This window comes from Rhinopithecus bieti, unplaced genomic scaffold, assembly GCF_001698545.2.
Source record: "Rhinopithecus bieti isolate Rb0 unplaced genomic scaffold, ASM169854v2 scaffold_19722, whole genome shotgun sequence".
Taxonomy (NCBI): Eukaryota; Metazoa; Chordata; class Mammalia; order Primates; family Cercopithecidae; genus Rhinopithecus; species Rhinopithecus bieti.
The window spans coordinates 28,419-54,392 of NW_016809905.1; the positions used below are offsets into that span (position 1 = coordinate 28,419).

General features: G+C 49.5%; 1 protein-coding gene across 4 annotated transcripts; it reads right to left on the minus strand.

Annotated features, from left to right (window-relative positions):
* Positions 1–1,435: 1,435 nt before the first annotated feature.
* MS4A15 (membrane spanning 4-domains A15) lies at positions 1,436–22,187 on the minus strand. 4 transcript variants are annotated; one of them, XM_017890758.1, is made up of 7 exons: positions 22,006–22,187; positions 15,171–15,423; positions 11,082–11,204; positions 7,058–7,114; positions 4,960–5,052; positions 4,494–4,607; positions 1,436–2,568 (listed from the first exon to the last, which is right to left on the minus strand). In XM_017890758.1, the coding sequence occupies exons 2-7, from the start codon at positions 15,393–15,395 to the stop codon at positions 2,452–2,454; spliced, it is 729 nt and encodes a 242-aa protein (XP_017746247.1). In that variant the 5' UTR covers positions 15,396–15,423; positions 22,006–22,187; the 3' UTR covers positions 1,436–2,451. The 4 variants fall into 4 exon arrangements, with proteins under 4 accessions (XP_017746247.1, XP_017746248.1, XP_017746250.1 ...); XM_017890759.1 differs by having other exon boundaries at positions 15,171–15,409; positions 22,006–22,092; XM_017890760.1 differs by having other exon boundaries at positions 1,460–1,593; positions 22,006–22,086.
* Between the last annotated feature and the right edge of the window lie 3,787 nt (positions 22,188–25,974).

Here is a 25,974-nt window from a genome sequence, read left to right on the forward strand (position 1 = left end):
AACACGGGATATAGTTTCATTGACTTAGATCTTTGCTAATTTCTCTTAGTAACGTTTTGTAGTTCGCAGCGTTCTTTTTCACAGACATTATATCTCTACCTCCCATTTACTCTCAGTAGTGGTAGAAAACTTAATTTTGCCAATTCAGGATAACTCAGTCACTTCCAATGACTTCCGGTCCATAAGCCCTCAGTCCTCATCTGTCCTTGCTAGCCTCTGCTGAGGTGTAGTTTGTCCTTGCTGGTCTCTCAGTGGTGGCCACTGTCCCCGCTCTTATTTGTTGTTCATATTTGTTATAAAGTTATAGTTTCACATAATCCACATTGCACATCTGGCCACTGGCCAGCTCAGGAAACACATGGAGCTTTCTCATGCTTGGACTCATATACTACGTGGGAATGCAGGACTATTGTGTCACCAGGCACAGTCCCTGGCCATCTTTATGTTGCGGCTCCATGCTGTCTGCACATGGGACATCTCTAGGGACCTTGTAGTCTTTAATTCCTCTTAATGGACCTGTGGCTTTTGGCCTACACACTTCCTGAGGGATTTGGTCAGCAGAGGAGAGAGGGCAGCAATCCCAGCTTGGGGCTAACCTCTCTCTGTTTCTCCCTCTCTCTCTCACAACTCCTCCCCTCACTTCTGAAATGTCTCTGGTTTCCTTTATATGGCAGGAAAACTGGTCCTAAATCTTCAAGTACATTTCCTCCAACTCTGTACTTAATGATCTTCAAATCGAAGCTCTAAATCCTCGATTCTCCTTTCTCAATTGTAAAAGCCAAAGCTTGTTGTACCCCCTTATCCCCACTCTGCACTGGCATGATCCTGAGAGTGAATGCCCCCTCGAATGGCACCTCCCTTGTCCCACCCTCGCTCCAGTGTTGTGGTCCTAGTACTTAGCCACCCAGTGGATCACCCTTCCTTTGAGAAGACTTCACAGAAGGGGCAGCATTTAAATAGGGTCTTAAACGAGGAGTGGGAGTTTGTTGGGTGAAGAAGAAGTGAGTGTGTTGAGGAATGCAGCCCTGCCTTAGTTTGTGGGATGAAGAAACAGAAGGAAGGAGGAAAAGGGGTTGGTGGGAAGCACTTAGGTTTGTACTAAGGGGAGACCAAGTGGTGAGAAAACGGACTGTGACGTCATATGGAACTAGGTTTGGATCCCAGTTTTGCTCCTAACTAGCTCTGTGGCCTCAGGCATATAAATTAACATCTTTAAGCTTCAGTGTCCTTAGTTGTGGAGTGGTGATATGAGTGCATGTTTGTCTGAACTGAGATGGGGACAGAGTAAGTGTAAGGATTATACCACACAGAGCGAGGCACCCAGAGGTGCCCTTTTGTGACAGTGGGACAGTTACCCAGTTCCTCTGATAAACGTGGATGACCCTTGGAAGCCCCTGAGGTTAAAAAGAAAAAGTCATTGCAACAAGACCAGCTCAAAATTTAAGCCACGTGGTTTATTTCCTTCTGTGGTGTGGATGAGACAAGCCATCTCATCTACCAGGGCTGGTGAACACCAGGCTGACGTGTCTCCTTGTCCCCTGGAGATGAAGCCCACGTCCCGTGGTAACCTTCTGTGGTAGCCTTGTCCTTGGGCTGTGGGGGTGGGGAAGGGAGTGCTGAGAGGCACAGGGAGGTCCTGAACTGCCACTGCTGTGCCCCTGTCGATGCTGACTGTCGTGGTGCCTCAGGAGTGGGCTGGCGTCAGCTCTCCCCTGCAACCTCCCCTACCTTGGGAGATGGTGGTGGGGGCGGGGCCAGTGCTGACTTCATATTACAGACAAGGAAGATGAGGGTTTCCAGGAAGCAGGAGGACAATGCCTGGCCTAGACCCAGGACCTCAGGGAGCCTGGGGAGCTGGAAGGGCCTGGTGAACCTTATCTGGTTCAACATTCTGGTTTCCAAATGGGAAACCTGAGGTCCACGGATGTGGCAACAGATGACAAAGGACAGAGCTGATCTCGGGGCCAGGAGAGCTACGGTCAGGCCACTGCCCTGCTATGAGGCCTTGGTCTGGTTTCTGCACCTCTGTGGAATGCCAGAGTCAGACTCTTCCATTCTGCAGGTTTCCGGGCTCTCTGAACTTAATGACCTCCCCGAGGCCTGAGGGTCAAGGCAGGCCTCGAACCTGAGTCTCCAATGAGGCCAGGATTTCCCCAGTGAGCAGAGAAATGCTTAGATGCACAAGGCGGGTGTCCTTGGAAGGGTGATGGGGCTCAGGGAGCTGAAGGACGCACACCCCTGACGTCAGCCTGGTGTCTTTTAGAAAGAAACCACTGGGGAAAGTGTGGGAGAGACGTCCCTAGGCATGCTTCACTCAGACGCCGGCGTGTGTGTGGATGTGGTGAGGGAGGGCAGCTGGGATGGGGCTGGCCCCTGATGAACAAGGTGGGGGTGGGGAGAGGCTGGGCCCAGAGGGAAAAGGCTGGACTCCACCCGCAGGTGCCACATCTGCTACTCAGAGGACTCCTTGGGCATATATGCCACATTGTCATAGGCGGGGGGTGGAGAGGCTGCCGGGCTGGGGATGTTGAAGTCTGCGCTGAAGGCGTTTGGCAGGAAGATCACAGGCTGCAAAGAAAACAGCACTGAGGCCGGGCGCGGTGGCTCAAGCCTGTAATCCCAGCACTTTGGGAGGCCGAGACGGGTGGATCACGCGGTCAGGAGATCGAGACCATCCTGGCTAACACGGTGAAACCCCGTCTCTACTAAAAAATACAAAATACTAGCTGGGCGAGGTGGCGGGCGCCTGTAGTCCCAGCTACTCGGGAGGCTGAGGCAGGAGAATAGCGTGAACCCGGGAGGCGGAGCTTGCAGTGAGCTGAGATCCAGCCTCTGCACTCCAGCCTGGGCGACAGAGCGAGACTCTGTCTCAAAAAAAAAAAAAAAAAAAAAAAAAAAAAAAAAAAACAGCACTGAGCGAGGACGCTGGAGCTTCGGGGTAGTGTTGCAATAGTACCCCCTTGTGGGTAATCTGAGAACAGCGCCCTGGTACTGAATTCCGCAAATATTTCCAACAACATTTACTGGGGCCAACTATGATCCAGGCATTGGGAGTACAGTAGTGAACAAAACAGACAAAAGTCTCATTTCTCCAGGCGCTAACGTTCTGCTGTTCTTTTTTTTCTTTCCTTTGAGACGGAGTTTCGCTCTTGTTGCCCAGGCTGGAGTGCAATGGCGCGATAGCGGCTCACTGCAACCTCCACCTCCTGGGTTAAAGCTATTCTCCTGCCTCGGCCTCCCGAGTAGCTGGGATTACAGGCACCCACCGCCATGCCCAGGTAATTTTTTGTATTTTTAGTAGAGATGGGGTTTCACCATGTTGGCCAGGCTGGTCTTGAACTCCTGACCTCAGATGATCCGCCCGCCTCAGCCTCCCAAAGTGCTGGGATTACAGACGTGAGCCACCACGCCCGGCTCTGCTCTTCTTTCTCTCCTTACTGCCCTGGCCTGGTTCAGGACTTTGCTCTCTCTTGCCTGCACCATGGCACCAGCCTCCTTGCAGCTTCCTGGCCTCGAGCCCCTGCTTGTCCATGCTCTCCACCTCCCGGCACTGGACAAATCCTCTGGATTGATTTCCCTGAACCAGCTCACTCCCCTGCTCAGAACTTCGATCCCCTCACCCTCAATGCACCCCATCGTGCGCCTGCAAAGAGCACCCCACCCTGTGGCCTGCGTTTGCCTGCCCGAGGCAGCCTTTGCTCCAACTGGTTTCCCTGCCTTGAACACTCATTCCAGCCCCTTTCTATCATCACTGTCCTCCGTTCTTTTTGGAAATCAAAGCTTAATTTCCATCTCCATCATGCTGCCCTCCCTGATGCCCCTGTCTCCCATGTGGCCTGGGAACCCCAAAAAGTCCCGCTCCTCTGGGTGCAGCACTGCCCCAATGCCACCAGCCCAGGATTTCCATTCTGCAAGGCTCCCTGCAGGGCTGCACAGAGTAGTGGCCCTGTGGGTGCTGGTGCCACCCAGTTCCACTGGGAGAACAGTCTTGTCTTCACTGACCTGTGAAGACGTCTTTAGTTTTGTTTTGTTTTTAGAGACAGCCTCGCTCTCTCACCCAGGCTGAAGGGCAGTGGTGTGGTCATAGCTCACTGCAGCCTCAACCTCCTGGGCTCAAGCGATCCTTCTGTCTCAGCCTCCCAACTAGCTAGGAGTACAGGTGCATACCACCACACCTGGCTAATGAAAAATACATTTTTTTTTTTTGTAGCGATAGGATCTTTTTATGTTGCCCAGGCTTGTCTCAAACTCCAGGGCTCAAGGGATCCTCACATCTCATTTCTCAAAGTGCTGGGGTTATGGGCATGCATCACCATGCCCAGCCCAAATATTTCTTTGGGCTGCTTGACATGGATAGGCCACCCCTGCTAGCGCCGTCTCTTCATATTGCTTCCCAGAGTGCAGAGGGAGGGGGCTGGAGGCAGAGTGCGCTCCCAGCCAACTGCGTTCCACAGAGGCTCAGGTTTAGTGGACATGGGGGTGGGGGTACTCACCGCATTGACCTGGGCGCAGGTGGCTTGGCACCCGAAGTGAGTGGCAATGACTGCGATGAAGAACTCCAGGATGGTGAAGATAGTAAGCACGGCCAGATAACCCCTGTCCTCATCCTGGGGACCAAAACCCACACAAAGGTGAGTCCAGAGTTCTAGAGTAAGGGGGTCCCCCAAGTGAGAACCACTTGCCCAAGGTCACACAGTTAGTTGGGGGCAGAGCTGTGCCTAGAGCCAGTACCCCTGCTGCCAGTCCTGCACCCTCCCCTTCACCCTGCAGGCTGCCTCCTTGCCCCTTCTGATGCCCATCTTGGGGAAGGCTCAGAGGATCCATGGATTCGTGGGGTCTATAGGGACTGGCAGGCCCTGCCAACGTCCTGGCACTGCAAGCTCTCACCCCCCTGCCCTCCTGGACACGGCTGCATAATTTTCCAAGTTTTCCCATCCCAGGGACCATCTGACAACGCACCCAGTTAGTAACACCAAAATCCATGAGCAGAATGGCTGTCCCAGCAAAGGCCGCCATAGCGCTGAGGATGTTGGTGCCCAGGCTGCTCCTCACCTGCAGAGAGACAGGAGCAGAGGGAAGAGGCAAAGAGAAGGAGAAAAGGCAGGGGCCGTGGCTCAGCTGTCCAGCCCCCAGCACGCTGCCTCCCACAGCCAAGGAGGCACTGGCCGCACCTCCCTGCACGCAGCTGTGTTCTCATTGACTGCTTTCCTTTTCTATTCTCCTCCCCTGGGACCTCGGGAGGAGTTCTTGTCTCTCTTTCCTTCTTCTTGGAAGCTGCTAGGGAGAAGGGCACCACCTTCTTTACAACCTCTCTGGGTGGAGTTTGCAGCCTTCGGCCTATCCTGTACTGTGGCTCCCTCTCCCCCAGGCCCAGCACCTCGCAGGAGCAGTTGCAGCTGAGGCCTGTTCAGGGGCATGGGTTGGGAGAGGCCCTTTGCTGTGGACACTGAGGCCTGGTTGGGAGAGAGGTTGAGTTCATTTCCATGAGGTCCCGGGAAGTGGCTGGCGGAGTGAGGCTCGCACTGCAGACACTGGTGGGGCACCAGGCAGGAGAGACAGGAGAGGCAGGAGCTGAAGGTCTGAAGTCTGGGTGGGCTGAGAGGCCTGGGACTCCAGGGTCTGAAAAGCGTGCAGGAAAAGTGACTCCCGGGGTGGTCCAGGCAGTCACCCAGGCATCCCCATGCAGCCAGAACCCGACGGTCTCGTGACCCATAGCTGGAGCCTTCTGGTTAAACTGCCCCAGGATTAAAGGGGGAAACACTCATGGGTGAACTGGGGACTCTAGGACCTCTTCAGGTTTAAAGACTCGATTCTTCTTTTTAAATGGCAATCAGGAGGTCATTGAGATCAGAACAGCCTCACAAGAAATCCATTAATTAATTAAGCCAAAAGCTTTTATTGAGCACCTACTGCATGCCAGGCACTATGCAAAGTGATGTGAGTCCAGGAGAGAGTAAGTCAGGTCTTGTCCTCCCGAAGCTCATGGCCTGGGGGACCCTGAGTTTGGTCCAGAGAGTCCTCTCTTCTAGTCCCGCCCCTCCACAACCCATTCTCTGCCCTGCACCTGGGATACCTCAAGTAACGAAACAGGGCAAGGAATCACCTGCTGAAGCCTCCGTGGTCTCTCATTGTCCTTAAAATAAATCCTGAACTTGGTATTTAAGCTCTGAGTCACCTCCCCGGCCTCTCGCTCTCGGCCCACCTCTTGCCTGTGATGGTCCGGCACTCCGGTCCCCCGTCCAGAGCCCATGGCGTTTCCCAGCTGGGCTCTTCCGTGGTTGTCCTCCTCTGAACTGTTCCGTGACCCCTGCTCAGGGACCCCAGACTGTCCCAGCTGAGCTGAGAATTATCCTGCCTGCTTCCTTTCAGCACTTTCCATGCTTGGCAACTACCTTCTTTGTTAGTGTGCTTTACGGGCGTCTTACCAGGTACCAAAAGGTAAGTGCCACGACCTTCGCTGCCGTGTTCATGATCTTCACTGCTGTGTTCTCTGTGCCTGACATAAAGCTCACACCCTCCTGTTCAAAGCCTCCGTCAGCTCCCAGTGCCTGTAGGAGGCACTAAGCCTTCCACGATCCAGCTCCATCATGCGATTAAATCTCTCCGTCTAATTTCTTCCCACTTTCCTTCCCCTACCTTTGCTTTCATTGGACGGAGCCCTGCGTGTTTTCAGTGGCGACCCTGCCCATGCCCCTCCGTGCATTTTCCAGCTTTCCCTGTGGCATTTCTAAGTCCTCTCTGCTCACCAAGGCCCAGCAGGACTCTTACAGGAGATCTTCTAGCATCTTTCCTTTCTGGGAATGACCATGAGTATTTTATCCGTGGATCTCACTTTCCACTCCGGCTTGTGCATTGAGAGAGTATCCCTGTCTTCTTCTCCTGTACATGAATGGTCTGCGTCTGGTCTGCCTGGGTGCTGCTCCTCCCTTGGCATTTAGCAGGTTCCCCAGAAGTGCTGGGGAATGAGCTGAAGGAGTGAGTGGATGGGAGGGGCAGGGTAGAGTGAGATTTAGCCGTAGCCTCATCCCCGCCCCTGGGTCCCCCTGTTCAGACTCACCAGGCAGCTGGCGTGGTTTTTCTCGGCTACCACTGAGAGGGATCCAGAGATGATGAACTGTGTAGGGAGAGGGGACCCAGTGAGGCCTCATCCAGGACCCCGGGCAGGGCACACCCTGCTTGGGATCTGTCGGGAGGTGCCAGGGAGAGAGAGCAGCCTCCTGATGCCACTTTCTCTGCCAGGCAGGCACCTTGGGGTCTCTCGGTAGGGGTGTTCCCTGTCCAGGGAACTGGGGCTGTGGCTTACAAGGTGAGTGTTTTCATTGACGCCTTATCATCAGGGCCTTGTGGGGAAGGCATTGTTCCTTCAAACACTCACTCATCAAACATTTACTGAGTGAGGCTGAATGTGGTGGCTCATGCCTGTAATCCCAGCAGTTTGGGAGGCCGAGGCGGGAGGATCACTTGAAGTCAGGAGTTTGAGAACAGCCTGGCCAACATGATGAAACTCCAGTCTCTACTAAAAATACAAAAATGAGCTGGGCGTAGTGGCGCGCACCTGTAATCCCAGCTACTCAGGAGGCTGAGGAGCAAGAATCACTTGAATCTGGGAGGCAGAGGTTGCAGTGAGCCGAGATCACGCCATTGCACTCCCGCCTGGGGGCAGAGTGAGACTCTGTCTCAAAACAAAAAACAAAAAAACCAAACATTTTCGGAGTGGCAGTTATGTGCCAGGAACACAACAGAGTTGAATAAGGCAGACCAGATCTCTGCCCTTATGGAGCTTACGTTCTTTTTTTTTTTTTTTTTTTTTTGAGACANCCAAAGTGCTGGGATTACAGGCGTGAGCCACCGCGCCTGACCCACTATTACTTATACAGTAGATTGCGTGTGATCGCTGCTGTCCTATTGACTGGTGTGATGGAGCTGCCAACTGGGGGGAATGCAGTCGCCTCTTCCCACACTGATGACCCAGACATTCACGTTGCTTTCCAGTATTCCCATTTGCAATTTGTTTTTGGTCATCATGAGGAAGGAGGGGAGTCATTCTCATGCATGGTTTATTGTTCTCAGGTAAACTTAGCAAAAATGTTCTTTGCACTGGTATTTCTTTAAACCATAAAGTTTTACTTTAACTTGCTACATTTTAAATGTACAGTATTGACTTGTTATTTTTCTTTACTTGTATTTTTGAGACAGGGTCTCACTCTGTCGCCCAGGCTGGAGTGCAGTGGCCGGATCTCAGCTCACTGCAAGCTCTGCCTCCCGGGTTTACGCCATTCTCCTGCCTCAGCCTCCCGAGTAGCTGGGACTACAGGCGCCCGCCACCTCGCCCGGCTAGTTTTCTGTATTTTTTTTAGTACAGACGGGGTTTCACCATGGTAGCCAGGGTGGTCTCGATCTCCTGACCTCGTGATCCGCCCGCCTTGGCCTCCCAAAGTGCTGGGATTACAGGCTTGAGCCACCGTGCCCGGCCTGGAGCTTACATTCTAACTGGGGAAGACTGACACTTAGCAAACAGTGAAGAAAGTACAGACAGTGGTGTTAAGAGCTGTGATGAAGTCATAGCAGTCACGGGGGCTACTCGAGGTTGGATCAGGGTTGTCTCTGTGAACTGGGATGACAACAGCCGGGCATGAAGCTGCCCATAAGGATAGCCCAGGAACCTGCATCATGGCACCTATGTACTTGGCAGTCGCCTGACACACTGAGGTGGGGCCGGCCCTGCATCTGTTGAGCTGAGAGGGTGGAGCTGAGCACTGCTGCCTCACTGCAACTTAGCCTGCAACTTAGCAGGTCTGCAATCTGCAGGTGGCACTCGGCTGCCATGCTGGGGAGACCACAGGGTCAGCGGGGTGTGGAAGAGGGCCTGGGGTGACATGGAGACAGAGGACCAGAAGGGAGTCACTACAGGTCTCCAGTAGGTGTAGACCCACATGCTGGCCATGGGGGTGGGAAGAAGGGGACACACTCAGGCTATGCTCTGGAGGGCGAGCCAGCAGGACCTGCTGCTGGGGTGGATGTGCAGCAGGGAAACAAAAGACTCTAGCATGATTCTTGGGATTTGCTTTGGCAGTTGGATGGCTGGAGGTGCCATTTGCTGAGATGAGGAGATGATAGGAATAATCGGGTTGGAGACAAGCCTATGGCAGGAATCAAGAGTTTCATTTTGATATACTGAGTTGTCAAGAGGGCAGCTGGATTTAGAATCCAGCTCTCTGGGCTGGAGACAGGCACAATGTCTTATGGATGAGGACGTCAAGCCTCAGAGACAGGCAGTGACTTGCCTAGGTTCGTACAGAGAAGGAGGCCTGGCTGCTCGCGCATGCCTGCTGACTGCCTCTTTCCTTCTGTACCAAGCCTTCCTCCATCCTGGAATTCTGGGAATTTTCAACTAAAGACTCCTTTGAGCCTCCAAGAAACGCTATGAGCCTGCTTTCTAGAAAAACGCACATAATACCTCTGTACTTTCAGGGGTCCCCAGATGTCAGCGATGTGAAGATCCAACACAATGATTAAATGCTGGAGCTCACACATGTCCTGATGTCTCCTGAGATCGAAAATCAAGTTTTTGCTTTTGTTCCTTCCCCCATTTTTGAAGCTTTACTGGGCATATTTGTGATAAATTTCGGTGGAATGGAGCTCAGAGGGGAAACTGACCCCTCTGTTTCTTCCTGTTGTGATTTCTCCCCGTGGACTCTCGCGATTGCAAATTTTTCCTCCACCTTCAGGTCACTATGGACCTTTCAAAGGGCCAGAGCTTGTCCCCAAGCATGGCCAGGTGACCATCCTGATCTGGTTGTGATGTGTCAGCCACTTTGTCCTCCCTGAACCCCATTCTGGTGGATTCTGTGCTCTTGCTGGAGGCAGCCTGGGCAGGGGAAGAAAGTCACTGTGCCTTGGTTCTGGCACCAACACTCACGCAATGGAGACCCCCTTTATGCAAATCTCTGGCTTTCTCTCCAAAAAGGGAATCACTCAACAGTCTCCATTTGGTACAGAATTTTAGGGTTAGTAATCCACTCACCAGGCACATTATCTCTTGATGTCCTCTGCAAATCTATGGGGTAGGCAGGGCCAGATCTATGAGCCCAAGTTTTAGATGAGGAAGTTGAGTCTTGAGATTCAGCGATATGCCCGAGGGACTCCACCTTAACATGTGGTGGAGCTGAGACTCAGACCTCGCTGGCCTGACCCTGAGGCCTGTGCTTCCTTGGGGTGGCTGGAGGCTGTGGTGATGTGTTGATGGGGGTGCAAACACCAGGGTTCACTGCAAACACTCAAGTGCCCTTTAATGTTGGCAGTGACAAGGACTCACCTGCCTGTTGTCTGGCAGGGGTGAGTGGCCAGTTTGACCAGACGGAGGTCAAAGGAATGGGCTCAGGGGCTTCAGTGCTGGCTGGACTCCCAGGGGACAGCAGGGCTCATGGAGGGCTGGGACCCAACTCAGGGAGCTAGAGGGTTTCTGCAGGAGGGGTTTGGATGTGGGGTGAGGCTTAGGATCTGGGCAGTACGGGTGGTTTGGACCCAGCCCTGATGCCCTCCATCTGTTTTTTTTTTTTTTTTTTTTCTGTTGCCCAGGCTGGAGTTCAGTGGCAAGATCTCAGTTCACTGCAACCTCCCCCTCCCGGGTTAAAGCGATTCTCCTGCCTCAGCCTCCCAAGTAGCTGGGATTACAGGCATGTGCCACCATGCCCGGCTAATTTTGTATTTTAGTAGAGAGGGGGTTTCACCATGTTGGTCAGGCTGGTCTCCAACTCCTGACCTCAAGTGATTTGGCGGGCCTCCCAAAGTGCTGGGATTACAGGCATGAGCCACCGTGCCCCGGCCTTTCTGGTCCTTTTTGGCAGCTTCTCTGGCTGTTTGCTGGGAGCTTTTCATCTGCAGGAGTGGGGTCAGGCTCAGGTTGATGGTGAAGGTTTAGAGGAAGGAGTTAGATTTAGACTAGTTCTTCTAGGAAGTGCTTCCAGGCCACCACCTAGGAGAGGCTGTGCCCAGGAGGATGGTGGGGGTGGGCCCATGGGGGAGAGGTGAGCCTGGGCAGCATCCCCCCTACCCTCCCTCTCCATGGCCCCAGCACTCACGCAGGCTCCTCCCCAGAAGGGGACACCGCCCTCGATGAAGAACATGCCCACGTGCCCGCGGCGAACCATGAGCAGCACGCTGCCAAAGCCCAGGTAGATGAGGCCGACGAGGATCTGCACCGTCTGCGGGAAGCCCCGAGGCTCAATGCTGCGGGCCCTGTTCCACACCGCCCCCTGCCGGCCCCGCCCTCCTCTAGCTTGTTGGCGACTGGGAAAGAAACTCAGATTCTGTTCTTTAGAGGCGACATTATTACAGCAACCAATAAAGACACTTTTAAGGAGAAAGCTAGTTCCCCGCAGCCTACGGACCCACAAAGTCCAGCTCTCAGCCGGCCTGCCTCCTGCTTTCTGCTCTGATCCGTGGATCTCAAGCATCGCTGTGTTGCTATACCTGGTTTTCTTAGGACCCCATTCGATGAGCCAACATTCCCTGCACCACATGCCTCACCTTGCCCATTCTCATTCCCGAGCACCCCCTCAGCCTGCAGCGAGCACCTTCTCCTAACAGCATCTTTCTATTTCGGTGTCCATCACTGATCGCCCCAGCCCTGCCTCTCAGCCTGCTGAAATCTCCACTGGGATTTTTTTTTCCCTCTAAGAGTTGGTTTACCAGCACCCTACTAGTCTATGCTCAGAAGTGGGATGGTTTTCCCAAGTGTGAGCTTCTAGTAAGGTCTGCCACATAGCAGAAAGATTGCAATGCTTTGGGTAACTATTGAATTCTGGAACTGAGTGGAAAGAGATGTTGAAGACCGTTGGAATCTAGCCCTGGGAGCCCAGGAGCCCCTCCCGGCTCCAGGACTTCCACGGGGACTCCAGTGACCAGTACTCACCACTACCCAAACCAGCATGGTCCTTTTATGGGCAGTTCTGACTGGGAAGAACTAGAATTGTCATCTCAGCATCAAGTGGAATATATATTTCTTTCTAAGATGAGTGCCAACAATTTGGGTATCCATGGGTATGAGCCCCTGATTCTTCAGTTTCTTTTTCTCTTCAGCGACCTGTCCTTCATCTTTTCAGTGTCCTCACAGGGCACAGCACGGCATGGCGTCCAAGGCGCCAGCGTGGCTCCCCTTCCTGGTAGACCTTTCCCCTGCGGGTAGACCACCACAGTCACTGCCATTACGCCTTGGGAAACACCCGCTGCCGCTTATTGAATGCCTGTCTATGCTAAGCACTGTGCTGGGGGTTTTACAGATGTGGCCTCACTTAATCCTCATGAGAAGAGGTGGGTTGTTACTATTATTATTGTTATTTTTGAGGAGTTTCGCTCTTGTTGCCCAGGCTGGAGTGCAATGGCGCGATCTCGGCTCACTGCGACCTCTGCCTCCCAGGTTCAAGTGATTCTCCAGCCTCCTGAGTAGTGGGGATGACAGGCGCCTGCCACTGCTCCTAGCTAATTTTTGTATTTTTAGTAGAAACGGGGTGTCGCCATGTTGGCCAGGCTGGTCTCGAACTCCTGACCTCAGGTGATTCACCTACTTCGGCCTCCCAAAGTGCTGGGATTACAGGCATGAGCCACCGTGCCCGGCCAGAGGTAGGTTATTATTATCCTAATTTTGGAGACGAGGAAACTGAGGTTCAGAGATGTTCAGTAACTTGCCCGAAGCGTCCCAGCTACGAGGCGGCAGGCCAGCTAAGTCTGCAGTGGTATTCTCAGTGGGTGGCGTTCCATAACTCTTATTTCTATTGTCCACTTTTTTGTGCTTTTCAGCAGTTTGTCTCATCAATTTTTTTTTTTTTTTTGGAGGGGGAGAGCACTGGTCCCCAGGGTCTGCTTTGAGGTTTCGAAATTCCAGCAATTGTTGACCCCCTCTTTGTCCACCGTCTCCATGGGCCACAAGTCAGGGGCAGTGTGGTCCTTAGTGTCTGTGCCCCCAGTCCAGTACCGCCCCTCCACCGCACCAGTGGATGTGGTGCAGCTATTAGGGTAGAATTCCAGCATGTTTGAGCCAGAGGTCCTGGATGCCACAAAGCAGAGGCGTTGAAAGTAGAACTTTAGGGTCAGCCATCCTTAGTTTGCAGGATGCCATTTATCAGCTATGTGGCCTTGGGCAAATGACTTAGTCTTAAGAAACCTCAGTTTCCTAATCTGTCCAATAGGAACAATGATCCCGTTCTTACAAGGTGGTGCTGAGAATCTAGCGAGACGATGCATGCAAAGTCCCCGGCACAGTATGTGCACCTCTGAGAGATGCTTCATAAGCAAGAGCTGTTATCATCTTCACTTTTATCATCATCAACATTGCTTAATCTATGCTTTCATCTTCCACCTGGAGAAACTGAGGCCAAGGAACAGACTGAAGAATCTACATATGTGTGTGTATAATTAAAATAGCAGGAGGCCATTAGCCTGTCTCCATAATTTGAGCTCCTACGTAACAAACTGCAACCCAACCAGATGCACTGAAACCTAACTTAGGAGTATATTTTTGTAACAAATAGCTGGGTTTCAGCTAATGACAAACACCTTCAGCCAACTGATCAGACCATGCCCAAATAAGGCAAATGCCTCATGACATCATGCCCAAATAAGGCAGACACCTAGCTGTAGCTGATGGGGAGACTTCTCCACTTCACTTCTGTGTTTGGCCTATAATAGCTTATTGCTCACACAGCTGGATGGAACTTTCTGAACCTCTTCTGGTTTTGAGTGCTGCCAGATTCCTGAATTATTCTTAGTTCACATAAACTCTGTTAAACTTAATTTGTTTAAAGCTTTTCTTTTTCTTTTTTTGAGACGGAGTCTCACTCTGTCGCCCAGGCTGGAGTGTTCTTCCACGATCTCAGCTCACTGCAACCTCCGCCTCTCAGGTCCAAGCAATTCTCCTGCCTCAGCCTCCTGAGTAGCTGGGATTACAGGCTCGCGGCTCCACGCCTGGCTAACTTGTATTTCTAGTAGAGATGGGGTTTCACCGTGTTGGCCAGGATGGTCTTGATCTTCTGACTTTGTGATCTGCCCACCTCAGCCTCCCAAAATGCTGGGATTACAGGCGTGAGCCACCGCGCCTGGCCTAAAGTTTTCTTTTAACAGTCACATATGGTGGGGGCCGGGGCGCCGGTGGCTCAAAGGGCCTGTATTCCCAGGCAAACTTATGGGGAGGGGTCCGAGACGGGCGATTCCACGGAGGGTCAGGGAGATCGAGGACCCATCCGGGCGTAACACGGGGGAAAAAAACCCGGTCTCTATCTACTAAAAAATACAAAAAACTAAGGCCGGGGCGAAGGGGGATGGGCGGGCCCTGTAGTCCCAGGCTACTCTGGAGGGGGCTTGAGGGCAGGGAGGAAATGGGGCGTAACCCGGGAGGCGAGGGGCTTGCAGTTGAGCTTTGAGGGAATCCGGCCAAACTGCAACTTTCCCAGCCCGGGCGGGGAACAGAAGGGAAGACTCAAAAACAAAACAAAACAAAACAAAACAAAAAAACAGTACATATATACATATACACGTGCAAATGTGTGTATGTATCTTTCTATCTCTATCTGATATTTTATGCCTTCAGTATTTTATCAAGACCAATAGCTCAAGGCCATCTGAGATTGAAATCCTTCATGCACTGTCAGCTTTGTCAGGGCTGACTTTCATCTACCACGTTCGCTCCATCTCATCTCCCCCTTTCCTTTGCTCATTACGTTCCAGCTATGTCAGGCTTCCACCTCTTCCTTTAACAGCGACACTCATTCCCAAGGCCTTTGCACCTGCCGTTCTCTCTACCTGGTGAGCCCTCCCTCTCCAGCCCCTCCACCAGCTATTCCCTTGGCTGGCTTCAATCTAACAGCCAGTTTTGGCTTAAATGTCATCTCCCCAGAGAGAAGTTTCTGTCTACCCTCGCTAGTATTCCCCTTAGTCCTAGTCATCCTTTTCAACCTTACTTTTCTCTTTGGAGGTTTCTGAGTCATTTCTTTACTGGCTTATTCTCTGTGGGCTTTATGCGGGAAGGGTGCTTGTCTACCTGGTGCATGGCTGAATCTTGGAGTCATTACTAAGTATTTGCTAACTGCCTTTTCCCCTCTCCAAAACATGCATGAATGTTCCGGTGCTGGGATACACACTACCTGCCTCAGGTTGTGCAGAGAGGCTGTTCTTACCCCCAAAACTTTGGGCTCTCCTGTCAGGAATGTCTCCTCTGGCTGTAAGTCAGGTGGCTGTGTGGCCCTTGATGTCTGTGCCCCCAGCGGTGGCTCCTCAAACTGCATAATCCCTGGAGGTTGGCACATGGACGTGGGCAGAATGGCTGGAGGTGGGCGGAGGCCACTGGCATTGCTTGGCGGGATGACGACAAACACCCCATTGCTGGTGGGAGCTGTAGACATTGTGCTCAGAGAGCCTGGAAAACAAAGGCTTGGGAGATAATAATGGTAATGATGATTGTTACACATGTGCATAAAGCTTTTCAGTTGATAAACAACATGCCCACCTGCCCTTGCTTACTGCAGCCCTGTGAGGATGGCCCCAAATGTTCTTATCAAAGCTGGGGAAGCTGAGACTCAGAGAAGCGAAGGACGTCTGAGGTCAACGGCCTCTAGGTGGGGTAAGACTGAGACTTGAATTCCAGTCTCTCTGGTTTCACAGGCCCTGCTCTTAATCTCTGAGCTATATTATGTGGAAAGCTCCTCTTGGAGGAGTGTATATTTAAATGCCCTTCTTTTCCCAGAAACGGCAAGTGACTCACCTAAGGACACACAGCTAGTGCTAGGTAGAGCTTAGCTAGAGCACTGGTTTCTTCACCCCTAGACCAGGACTCACCACCACTTCCTGCCTCTCAGCTCATGGCTATTGAGCTAGTATCAATAATTCCCCTGGGTGTGGGAACTTCCCACCTGCTGTGGGAAGGTTTCTATTTGGCCACCCAAGCAATTACTATTGATGTAGCCAAGATATGTGTAGATATGGAAACTTTATGCAGAGCTTATAGCTTGCGGTGAACACCAAGAATGAGTTCTTAGACAGTTCCAGCTGAGCGGGGCTTGGTGGGGAGGCAGCTCTTCTGAGAGAGTCCACCCCAGCATCTGTCCACCAAGTATTTATTGAAAGAGTTGTCAAACCACAAACATCCACTCGATGGCTTTTTGAGGGTCATGAGACACCTGTGGACTTGTAAAAGCACTCAAACTGCCTTCTTAGGGGCTGTTTTCAGCGTTCCTTATTACACACCTCAATCCTTGTCCTGTTTTTAGGGTCAAGGAGTTACATGCTCATGCACAAATAACATACATACAGTGCCTCAGTATTTTTCTATGCCCAACCTCAAATGCCGTGTACATAAGCTTGGATATGTTGCTGTGCACCCTCAACATCTCCCCCGTCTTTAATTTTTAGAGTGTGTTGGTTATTTAACGAGAGGTAAGCTTTGATTGCTTTTTCTTGGTTATAGATGTGTTGAGTGGCAGCACAGAGCCATTTGTACATACCTAGCAAACAAATACAAAAAAGAATAAGTATAGCGGCCATTACCCAAATGCGTATGTTTAACCCAGATAACTAAGTGTTTGGGTTTAACTATTGAAAGCCTTTTTGTAATTGTTGAAGGGTATTTGTTTATAATTGCTGCGACCATTTTTTAAGTTGCTTTTTAAATTTACACTTAAGAGTGGAAATTTGAGAAGACGAATGGTTGTGATAAGCCTCTTGCGGGTGTGTTTTCACTCTCTCCCAAGCATATTGGGAGCTATTATACGGCAGAGGTGTGACATAGATAGAATTATATTGCCAATTACAATAAAAATTTTGATGGGTAATGAATGCCTGCTGCTGATCTCCCAGCTACTCAACAGCGGCTTTAAGAGCCTCCGGGCGAGACAGAGTAGTTTTACTAATATTTATCTGTTTTTGAAATGTAGTTCACCACTGAAGCTGTGTGAATAGATTTTGTTAGAAAAACAGCTGCAGTAGCAGCAGTTGCTAATACAATAATAGCTGAGACTAAAAAAAGCAATTAAAGTGGCCAGAAGTCTTTTTTTCTGAGTATGAGACAGTGCTTTTCTAAATAGCTACAGGGTCAAATCTCCTTCCCAGCTCCAGGTTAAATGTATGGGCAGCCAAAATTCTGCATGCCATTTTAAGATCATGACATAGGTTATATTTAACGATGTAACATTTCGATGAGACAGGCATGTAGCATACCAACTACTGGAAGAGACTTTAATACTATAAAAGGATGGATTCTGCTCTATGTTAGGAATACCTCGCCCAAACAAAAGTATATAAGGGTGCGTAGTACAAGTCATAACTGTGTCAGTAACATTATTATGGAAAGAGAGGGGATAGTTGCCACTGCTAGTAATACACTCACCATGTGAGAGAACCCGTTCAAAAAAAGGAAGTCCTAATCTCCAAATGTGGGTATGAGCAGGGCTTAAAGCTTGTCTCTTTTAGTTGTAATATTGGTCCTGAAAGCCCATCCTCTGACCAGGTGATAGACTTACTGGAGGGACTCCCAGATCCAATATTGAAGGGACTCCCAGATTTGCAGACATAAGATAACCATGGGGACTCCAATCAAGTAAGGTGCCATTATCAAAGAGAGGCCCTTGACACAGCGCAGGCTGTCTGGACGGAGGCCACTGAATGGCCTCAAACTTATATCGCCAGTCCCTACTCAGATGGCATATAGGAAGATCAGGCACTTGTGTAGCTTCATTAGAGATCTCAGTAAAATCAGTGGTAATAGCAGAAATAAAGGTCAAGTTTGCAAGCTCAGCGTCCCTTTTAGGCTGATAGTAAAGATACTCCTGAAGAATAAGTGTAACACACTTATCATGTGCTATTGTGGAAAAACAAAGAGGGGGATTACTAGACAATAAAACCAAGGAGTCATTAAGTTTAATCCATCCCAAATTTTCCAGTAAAGGGTAAGACAGGGGCATCCATTGACCTCTTGTCCAAGAAGTATCATTAGATGACAAAGGCAGGTCAGCATCCCACCATGAAATAACATTAAAAACAGGGAGACTTAGAACATGACTCCAGTAAACATGCTCTTGGGCTGATCCCACTTGGCAAAGGACAAGAATTACCAGCCACCCCAACATCTACGTCTGTCTGACTTTCTCAGAAGTTTTCCCAATTACCGCCAGATACATAAGAAACTGGTTCCCTTCAGTTACAGAGGCTTCTATGGCTGCAAGCCGGATAGTTGCCTGTTGATCCATTTTCTTTAGCTGTCCCCAGGTAATGTCAGGTGCCTTCTGAGTCATCACCATCATTGTCGGTTGATTCTCCAATGACAGGTCCTGTTCTCGAGAAGAGGGCCCCGTAGTCCGCCTTTTGTTTATTGAGATATACTTTAAGAGTTTGATGACTGGTTGAGTTATAGAGAATCCCAGTCTTGTGCTGTATGTTGATGTTATTGCCAAAGTTGTAATGCATAGCCAAAGTGAGCACTGAGATAGCAGGGGCCATTATCAGTTTTAGAGTTTGTGGAAGGCCTAGAGTCATAATAGATTCAAACAAATGAGCAATTGCATCTTTAGTTTTTTCTCCAGCCTAGGGGGTAGCATGTGTTAGGCCTATATAAGTGTCCACAGTAATGTGGAGAGATTTAAAACGTCCAAAGGGTGTATACTGAGTAACATCAGTTTGCCAGGTAGCATTAGGCACCAGACCTCGTGGGTTGCCACCAAGCCCTAAGGAAAAAGGGCACAGAGAATGCCGTTGGCAATCAGGATAAGTTTTAATAATCATGTGAGCCTGAGCAAGTGTTAAGTGAAACTGTTGTTTAAGACTGCATGCATTCTGATGAAAAAAAAAAAAAACAGCATGATCAGCTTGAACTCACAAAAAAGCAGGAGAGTTTGCAAACCACATCTGTGTTTGTACCAGAGTATTAGCTCGAGCATTAGCTGGTAAGGGACCAGGTAGGCCAGGATGAGAGTGAATATATGTGATGTAAAGAAGGTGGTGATCGAAGGGGGCCTGCCCCTCCACTCCTGTTGGTATTTCTTGTCAGGTGGAGACAAGAGACTGAGAAAAGAAATAAGACACAAAGTATAGAGAAAGAACAGTGGGCCCAGGGGACCGGCACACGCAGCCGGCGCCAGTCTCCGAGTTCCCTCAGTATTTGTTGATTACTATTTTCACTATCTCGGCACGGGCAGTGTGGCAGGAGAACAGGGTGAACGGGGTGATGGTGGGGAGAAGGTCAGCAGGAAAATATGTGAGTAAAGGAATCTGCGTCATAAATAAGTTCAAGGGAAGGTACTGTGCCCGGCTGTGCACGTAGGCTAGATTTACGTTTCTTCTTACCCAAACATCTCAGTTAGTAAAGAGTAACAGAGCAGTATTGCTGCCAGCATATCTCGCCTCCAGCCACAGGGCAGTTTTCTCCTATCTCAGAAGAGAACGAATAGTCGGCTTTACACAGACATTCCATTCCCAGGGACATGCGGGAAACAGAGGCCTTCCTCTTAATCTCAACCGCAAAGAGACCTTCCTCTTTTACTAATCCTCCTCAGCACAGACCCTTTAGGGGTGTTGAGCTAGGGGACGGTAAGGTCTTTCCATTCCCATGAGGCCATATCTCAGGCTGTCTCAGTGGGGGGAAGCCTTGGGCAATACCCAGGCTTTCTTGGGCAGAGGTCCCTGAGGCTTTCCACAGCGCATCGTGTCCCTGGTTAATAGAGAATGGAGAATGGCGATGACTTTTACCCAGCATACTTTCTGCAAACATATTGTTAACAAGGCACATCCCGCACAGCCCTGAATCCCTTAAACCTTGATTCAATACAGCACATGTTTCTGTGAGCACAGGGTTGGGGCTAAAGTTACAGGTTAACGGCATCTCAAAGCATAACAGTTTTTCTTTGTACAGTTCAAAATGGAGTTTCTTTTGTCTTCCTTTTCTACATAGACACAGTAACAGTCTGATCTCTCTTTCTTTTCCCCACAATGATGGGCACAGAGGAGCTCTTACGCTGCAAGAAATGAAGGTAGTAGGGGTTCATTAGTAATGCCCTTCACATGTGCAAGATCTAAATGAGTAATACTATACACCGCATAAGCGGAATCACTAACTATATTTATGTCTTGGGGAGGAAAAGTTTGTAAGGCCAGTGTCAGGGCACCTAACTCTGCCTGTTGCGTAGTTTTAAAATGTTCCTGGATTTTGTGCTGCCATGTCTGTGTGGCATCTTGCTCTTCCAGTTTTTCCTAAACCATCTGTAAAGACAGTAGTGGCCTGAAGCAAGGGCTCAGAAACAATAGGTACCAATTTAACAGGCACAGTTTGTAAGAAGTTCAGGAGCTTAGAGTCTGGTAAATGAAAGCTGATATTACCAATAAAACCAGCTACTGCGACTTGCCAGTTAAGATCACAAGCTAGAAGAGTATGAAATTGTTTTTTGCTTAGAGGTAGGAAAACAGTAGCAGGGTTATTTTTGCCAAATGCCTGGTTAGGCCACAGTTATAATATGTGGCTCCGGTCATCACTGCAGCAAAAGTTTGAGTCAGATGAGTTGTAGTGCCTATATTTTGGTATGCTTTAATAAACACACCGATTTCAGTGGCAGTGGCTTAGACTGGAGTTATTGCTGTCTGACAATCCTTATTTGCATTTTCAAAAGCCAATTGTAACATAAGAAGTTTGGTAGCTTTAGGGCGGGGTACCTGTTTTTCAATTGCTGCTTGCAATCGGTTGATAAATTTAATGTATGTTTCTGTGGCACCCTGTTTAACTGTTAAAAAGGAACCCTGGGATGGTCTTATGGTTTTTTTTTTTTTTTAAATGTTTGCATTGCTAGCTGTGAGCATTGAAGAAATAGATGGCCATCTGCTTGAGCCTGAGCCTGGGCTGAAGCAAAAGGCCCTGTTCCCAATAGTATATCAAGTTGTATTGGGATATTATTATCCAGATTTTGCAAGGACCGCGGCATGGCTAAATCACTGTACTCGCTCCACCACACGGTATATTCTGCAGCTGAAACCAAAACTTTTACCCAAGCTTTCCAATCACGTGGAGTCATCCTATAGCCATTTCCCAGAGCCTCAATCATCCCCTGCGTAAAGGATGAATGTACACTGTTTTCACGGATACTTTCCTTTAACTCTTTGAAGACAGTAAAAGGCAAACTGTCATGCCGTCTCCTGTTGTTTTGAACAATAACAGGGAATGCGCCAAAAAGCGCCTGAGTCTGCCTTCCTAAGTCCCTCTTGGAGGCACTCCTCTACTAAGGAAGTTTGACGAGGAGTCGGCGTTGAGGACACGGCCACCCGACCATATGGGTATTCACTGACTGAAGGTCTTATCCAAGAACCATCTCTTGGGCAGCCTCCAGTCTCCTCATGGGGGATGGGAGGCACCATTGCCTGAACGGGGCTAATGAATGCAGGTCCCTTTAAGGGTGGAGGAAAGGAGGGCGATGGCTTTTCTATAGGTGGAGGAAAAGGCTCCTGTCCATGCTCATCATCACCAGAAAAAAATATCCTCCTTATGCCCTGTGGAAGGGAATGAAGTAGAGAGAGGAGCCCCCTGCCCCCGGCCGCCTCCCGCTGTTCTAGTTCCTGTTCTTCCTTCTCCTTTGAACCTCCTGAATCCCCTTCAGGCAGAGAAGATGGGCAGTCTGACCCACCGCAATCTGGCAGATAAAGAGGATACAACATCCAGTGTACCAAGTGGTCCACGTGGTCAAAATAGTAACCTTAGTAAAATGACCTTGCTCATATCCTCTTTTCAGGCAGTGACCTACCTGCTCCCATAACTCTCTAAGATTCCTTGATCAGGAAACCAAGGGCATTCCTGCCGAATTAAAATCAGGCTTGTATAGAGCTCCAGGCTCTCCAGTGCACTGGTTAGTCTTAAGTAGCTGTTGCACTGTTTTTAAAAACTACTTTCTGTTCTTTGGTCATTTCTTGACGCATGATAACCCAACCCCTGATATTTCACGCGTGGGTCCCATCCTCCTGATGGGAGTCAGGACTGTCCCTTACCGGGATTCCCCGAAAATGGATGAGTTTTCCTCCTTCACGCGTAACTTCAAGACGATCACGTCGGGGTCACCACTTGCAGAGCTTATAGCTTGCAGTGAACGCCAAGAATGAGTTCTTAGACAACTTCAGCTGAACAGGGCTGGGGGGCGGGGAAGGGGCAGCTCTTCTGAGAGAGTCCGCCCCAGGATCCGTCCGCCAAGCATTTATTGAGAGAGCTTGTTAAAACACAAACATCCACTAGATGGCTTTTTGAGGTGGGGTCATGAGACACCTGTGGCCTTGTAAGAGCATTCAAACCGCATTCTTAGGAGGCTGTTTTCAGCATTCCTTATTACACACTCCACTCCTTGTCTTGTTTTTAAGGCCAAGGAGTTATATTCTTATGCACAAATAACATACACACAGTGCCTCAGTATTTTTCCATGTCCCGACCTCAAATGCCACGTACATAAGCTTGACTGTGTTGCCATGTACCCCAACACTTTAGGTGTGGCTGGCCTGGGCAAACACTTTGGGAAAAAACACCCATTACCCGGGTGTCAGGAGATGAGCTTACCAGGAAACAACAGAGTGGTGAATCTGCCAGATTTTACAATGAAATCGAAAACAGTCATCCTTCATGTTGGCATGGGTGGGTGAGGAGTTTAGCAGTTCAGTGTAAGGGTCTGAGATAGAAGCCAGGGTTTGAATTCTGGCTCCTCCGGTTACTGTGAGGCATGGGAGCAAGAGGGTCACCCCTCTGCCTCAGTTTCCTTACCTGTGAAATGGGGATAATACCACTGGTACCAATCTCACAGGGTTTGGTGTGAACTAGACTGAAAGAGCACACACCAACTTGATAAAATCCATCCCTTACAACGTGACTTGTTATAACACGATGCGGCTGAGATGTTTTGTTAACTATAACATACCTAAGCCAGTGACTTACAATGGACCGTGGATGTGCATTGCTTCCCAGTGCTCTGAGAGCTACTGTGCACGTTCAGGAGAGCACCAGCTTGCAGATTGTGCAGCAGATTCTCCGTGGCTCTGCAAGCACGCTTGGCTGATAAGGGCTCAGCCTCACTGTTCTGTGCTCAAAATATGTGTGTCTTCCGGGAAGCCTCTGTGCCATTTATTTTGTGATAGGTCTGACCTATATTGGTTGACAAAGTGGGCAAGGGACAGCGTTGGTCCCAATGCAGAGAAACAGAGGGAAAAGGACACATAGGCTCTTGAGCAAGGTTTTCAGTGACCGGAGGCACCTCCAAAGAGGTGGTTGAGAAAACCCAGGATAAAAATCTGCTGGCATTAAGGGGTGGGGGAAGCCATGTGACATTTTTCAGGGATTACTAACATGGCTGCCTTCAGCCTAGGAGGTGTGACCAACACGTGGAGGTCAGAGTAGATCTCCGGAGGGATTATGCTGTGACTTCCCAAATAGCACCGTCTCCATTGGGTCTCGCATTTCTAGGATCTGACAGTAACCTGATTATTAGTAGACACGAAAACTACTCAGAACAAAGTTGGCAAACTTTTTCTGTCAAGAATCAGATACTAAATATTTTGGGCTTTGGGGAGCCATATAACTTTGACTGCAACCACGTGACTCTTCCACTGTAGTGCAAAGCAGACATAGGCAATACATACCCAAATGGGTGTGACTGTGTTCCAATAAAACTTTATTTATGCCTGGGTGCAGTGGCTCATGCCTGTAATCCCAGCATTTTGGCAGGCTGAAGTGGGCAGATTGCTTGAGCTCAGGAGTTTGAGACCAGCTTGGGCAACATGGTGAAACCTCGTCCCTACCAAAAAAAATACAAAAAAAAAAAAAAAAAATAGCCAGGTGTGGTGGTGTATGCATGTCCCAGCTACTTGTGAGGCTGAGGTGGGAGGATCTCTTGAGCCCCAGAGGTCAAGGTTGCAGTGAGCTGAGACTGCGCCCCTGAACTCCAGCTTGAGTGACAGAGTGAGACCTTGTCTCAAACAAAACAAAACACAAACTTATTTAAGAAACAGATGGTGAGCCAGGTCTGAACTGCGGACTGTAGTTTGCCAACCCCATTCTTAGAACACTGCCTGGCACATAGTAAACTCTCGGTAAATTTTAGCTATTGCTTCAACTGTGTGTCTCAGCCTCCAGAACTGTGAGGCGTAAATTTGTGTTCTTTATAAATTACCCAGTCTCAGGTGTTCTGTTATAGCAGCACAAAGTGGACATATTTGGAAAGACTATATAGCTTCTAAGGACATTGCTAAAGATTGCCTAGCCTAGTTGTTTATTTTGATTATTTGCTGTGATTTTGGGTAAAATGTGAAACGGCACCGAGGTACTCTACATTTCCATAAAATAAAGATACTGAAGGCTGTTCACTATGCCTCAGTTTATTGCGAGGGTTGAAAATGGATAAGAAAGTCCCTGGAAATTGACGAGGTGCTGTGGATGTGTCGGGGTTCACTTTTGGGCGAGGGTTTCAAGATGATGTTGCTGATGATCCTTTCTCATCACTCACCTCTCTGGAACGTTCTTTTTTTGTTTGTTTGTTTGAGTCTCACTCTGTCACCCAGGCTGGAGTGCAATGACGCAGTCTTGGCTCATTGTAACCACCACTTCCCAGGTTCGAGCAATTCTCCTGCCTTAGTTTCCCAAGTAACTGGGACTATAGGTGTCACCAACACACCTAGCTAATTTTTGTATTTTAGTAGAGACAAGATTTGGCCATGTTGGCCAGGCTGGTCTTGAACTCCCGACCTCAGGTGATCTACCCACCTTGGCCTCCCAAAGTGCTGGGATTACAGGTATAAGCCACCACGCCTGGCCCTCTCTGTAACTTTCTAAACCAATTCACAGTGATAGAACCCCACATTGTTTCTGTACTGGGGCCAGGTTAATAAGAGCTTATCATAAACATTTTTTGAGGACTTATTCTTTTCTAGGCACTTCAAGTAAGTTATTTCTTATACTCACAATGGTCCTTTGATAATTCCTGTAAGTTTTTTTTACAGATGTGATCACCTCAGTTCAGGGCAGTGAAAGGACTTGCTCAAGGTGACATGGCCATGAAATGGCTGGGCTGGGATTCAAGTCCAAGTTTGGCCATCCCCAAAGTCTGCATCTGTGCCGCCTATTGCCACCTCCAGTGCCAGACACAACTGTTATCTCCCCATTGTTCCAGCCATTACATTCTAGGTGCCTTCAAGTTTGGCATGGCCACGTGACTTGTTTTGGTTAAACCAATGGGAGTGGAAGTAAACGCATAGCTTCTGGGTGGAGCATTTAGGTGTCAGCATGTGACTCTGCAGGGCTCTTTTTCCCTTTGTCACAGTGACTATCAGTGTTCCAGGCAGAGGCAGCCTTATCCATCTGGGTCCCTGCATGAGCAGAGTCTCCAGGAGACATAGAACAGAAGGAAGAAATAAACCTTTGTTGTGTTAAGCCACTGAGCTGTTTGTTATAGCAGCATAGCTTTGTTTCTCCTGATTGTTATATTTTCCCGGAATGAACACATACAGGAGTAAAACACAAAGTTCATGCCCTCAAAGGACTTAGAGTTTAGTAGGAGGAGCAAGAGAAGTTTGCAATTCAGTCAGACAAACAATTGTTGAGTGTTTACTGTGAGCACCAAGTTCCAGGGCTGGGAATGCAAGGATGAATTAAGGCTAGATGTCCTGCTCTCAGAGACTAGCAAGGGAGAGGAGGCTTGGTGCGGGGAGGGAGAAGCGCTCCTGATTGTGGAACTCAGGGATGTCATCAGGGAGAACGTGGACCCGAAACAAGCATCCTCAGCCTGCTCCCCTGCTGTCCCCATCTCCCTTGCCCCACACTCCTTCTGTTTCCTTTTTCTCTCTTCTTCAATCTCTTCCTCCTTCCCCACCTTCTGTGGTTTGAATGTGTCCTCTCCAAAATTCATGTTGAAACTTAATCTCCATGATGATGGCATTAGGAGGTGGGGCCTTCTGGAAAATGATTAAGTCATGAAGGCTCTGCCT

What these genes read in the sequence shown, in the direction of transcription:
- MS4A15 (XM_017890758.1), bottom strand. Translation starts at nt 15,395, where the DNA reads ATGTCTACAGCTCCCACCAGCAATGGGGTGTTTGTCGTCATCCCGCCA. An exon ending in AAAACCACGCCAGCTGCCTG is followed by an intron (nt 5,053 to 7,057) that starts GTGAGTCTGAAC and finishes GTCTCTCTGCAG; the next exon opens with GTGAGGAGCAGCCTGGGCAC. An exon ending in CCTGCGCCCAGGTCAATGCG is followed by an intron (nt 2,569 to 4,493) that starts GTGAGTACCCCC and finishes TTTTCTTTGCAG; the next exon opens with CCTGTGATCTTCCTGCCAAA.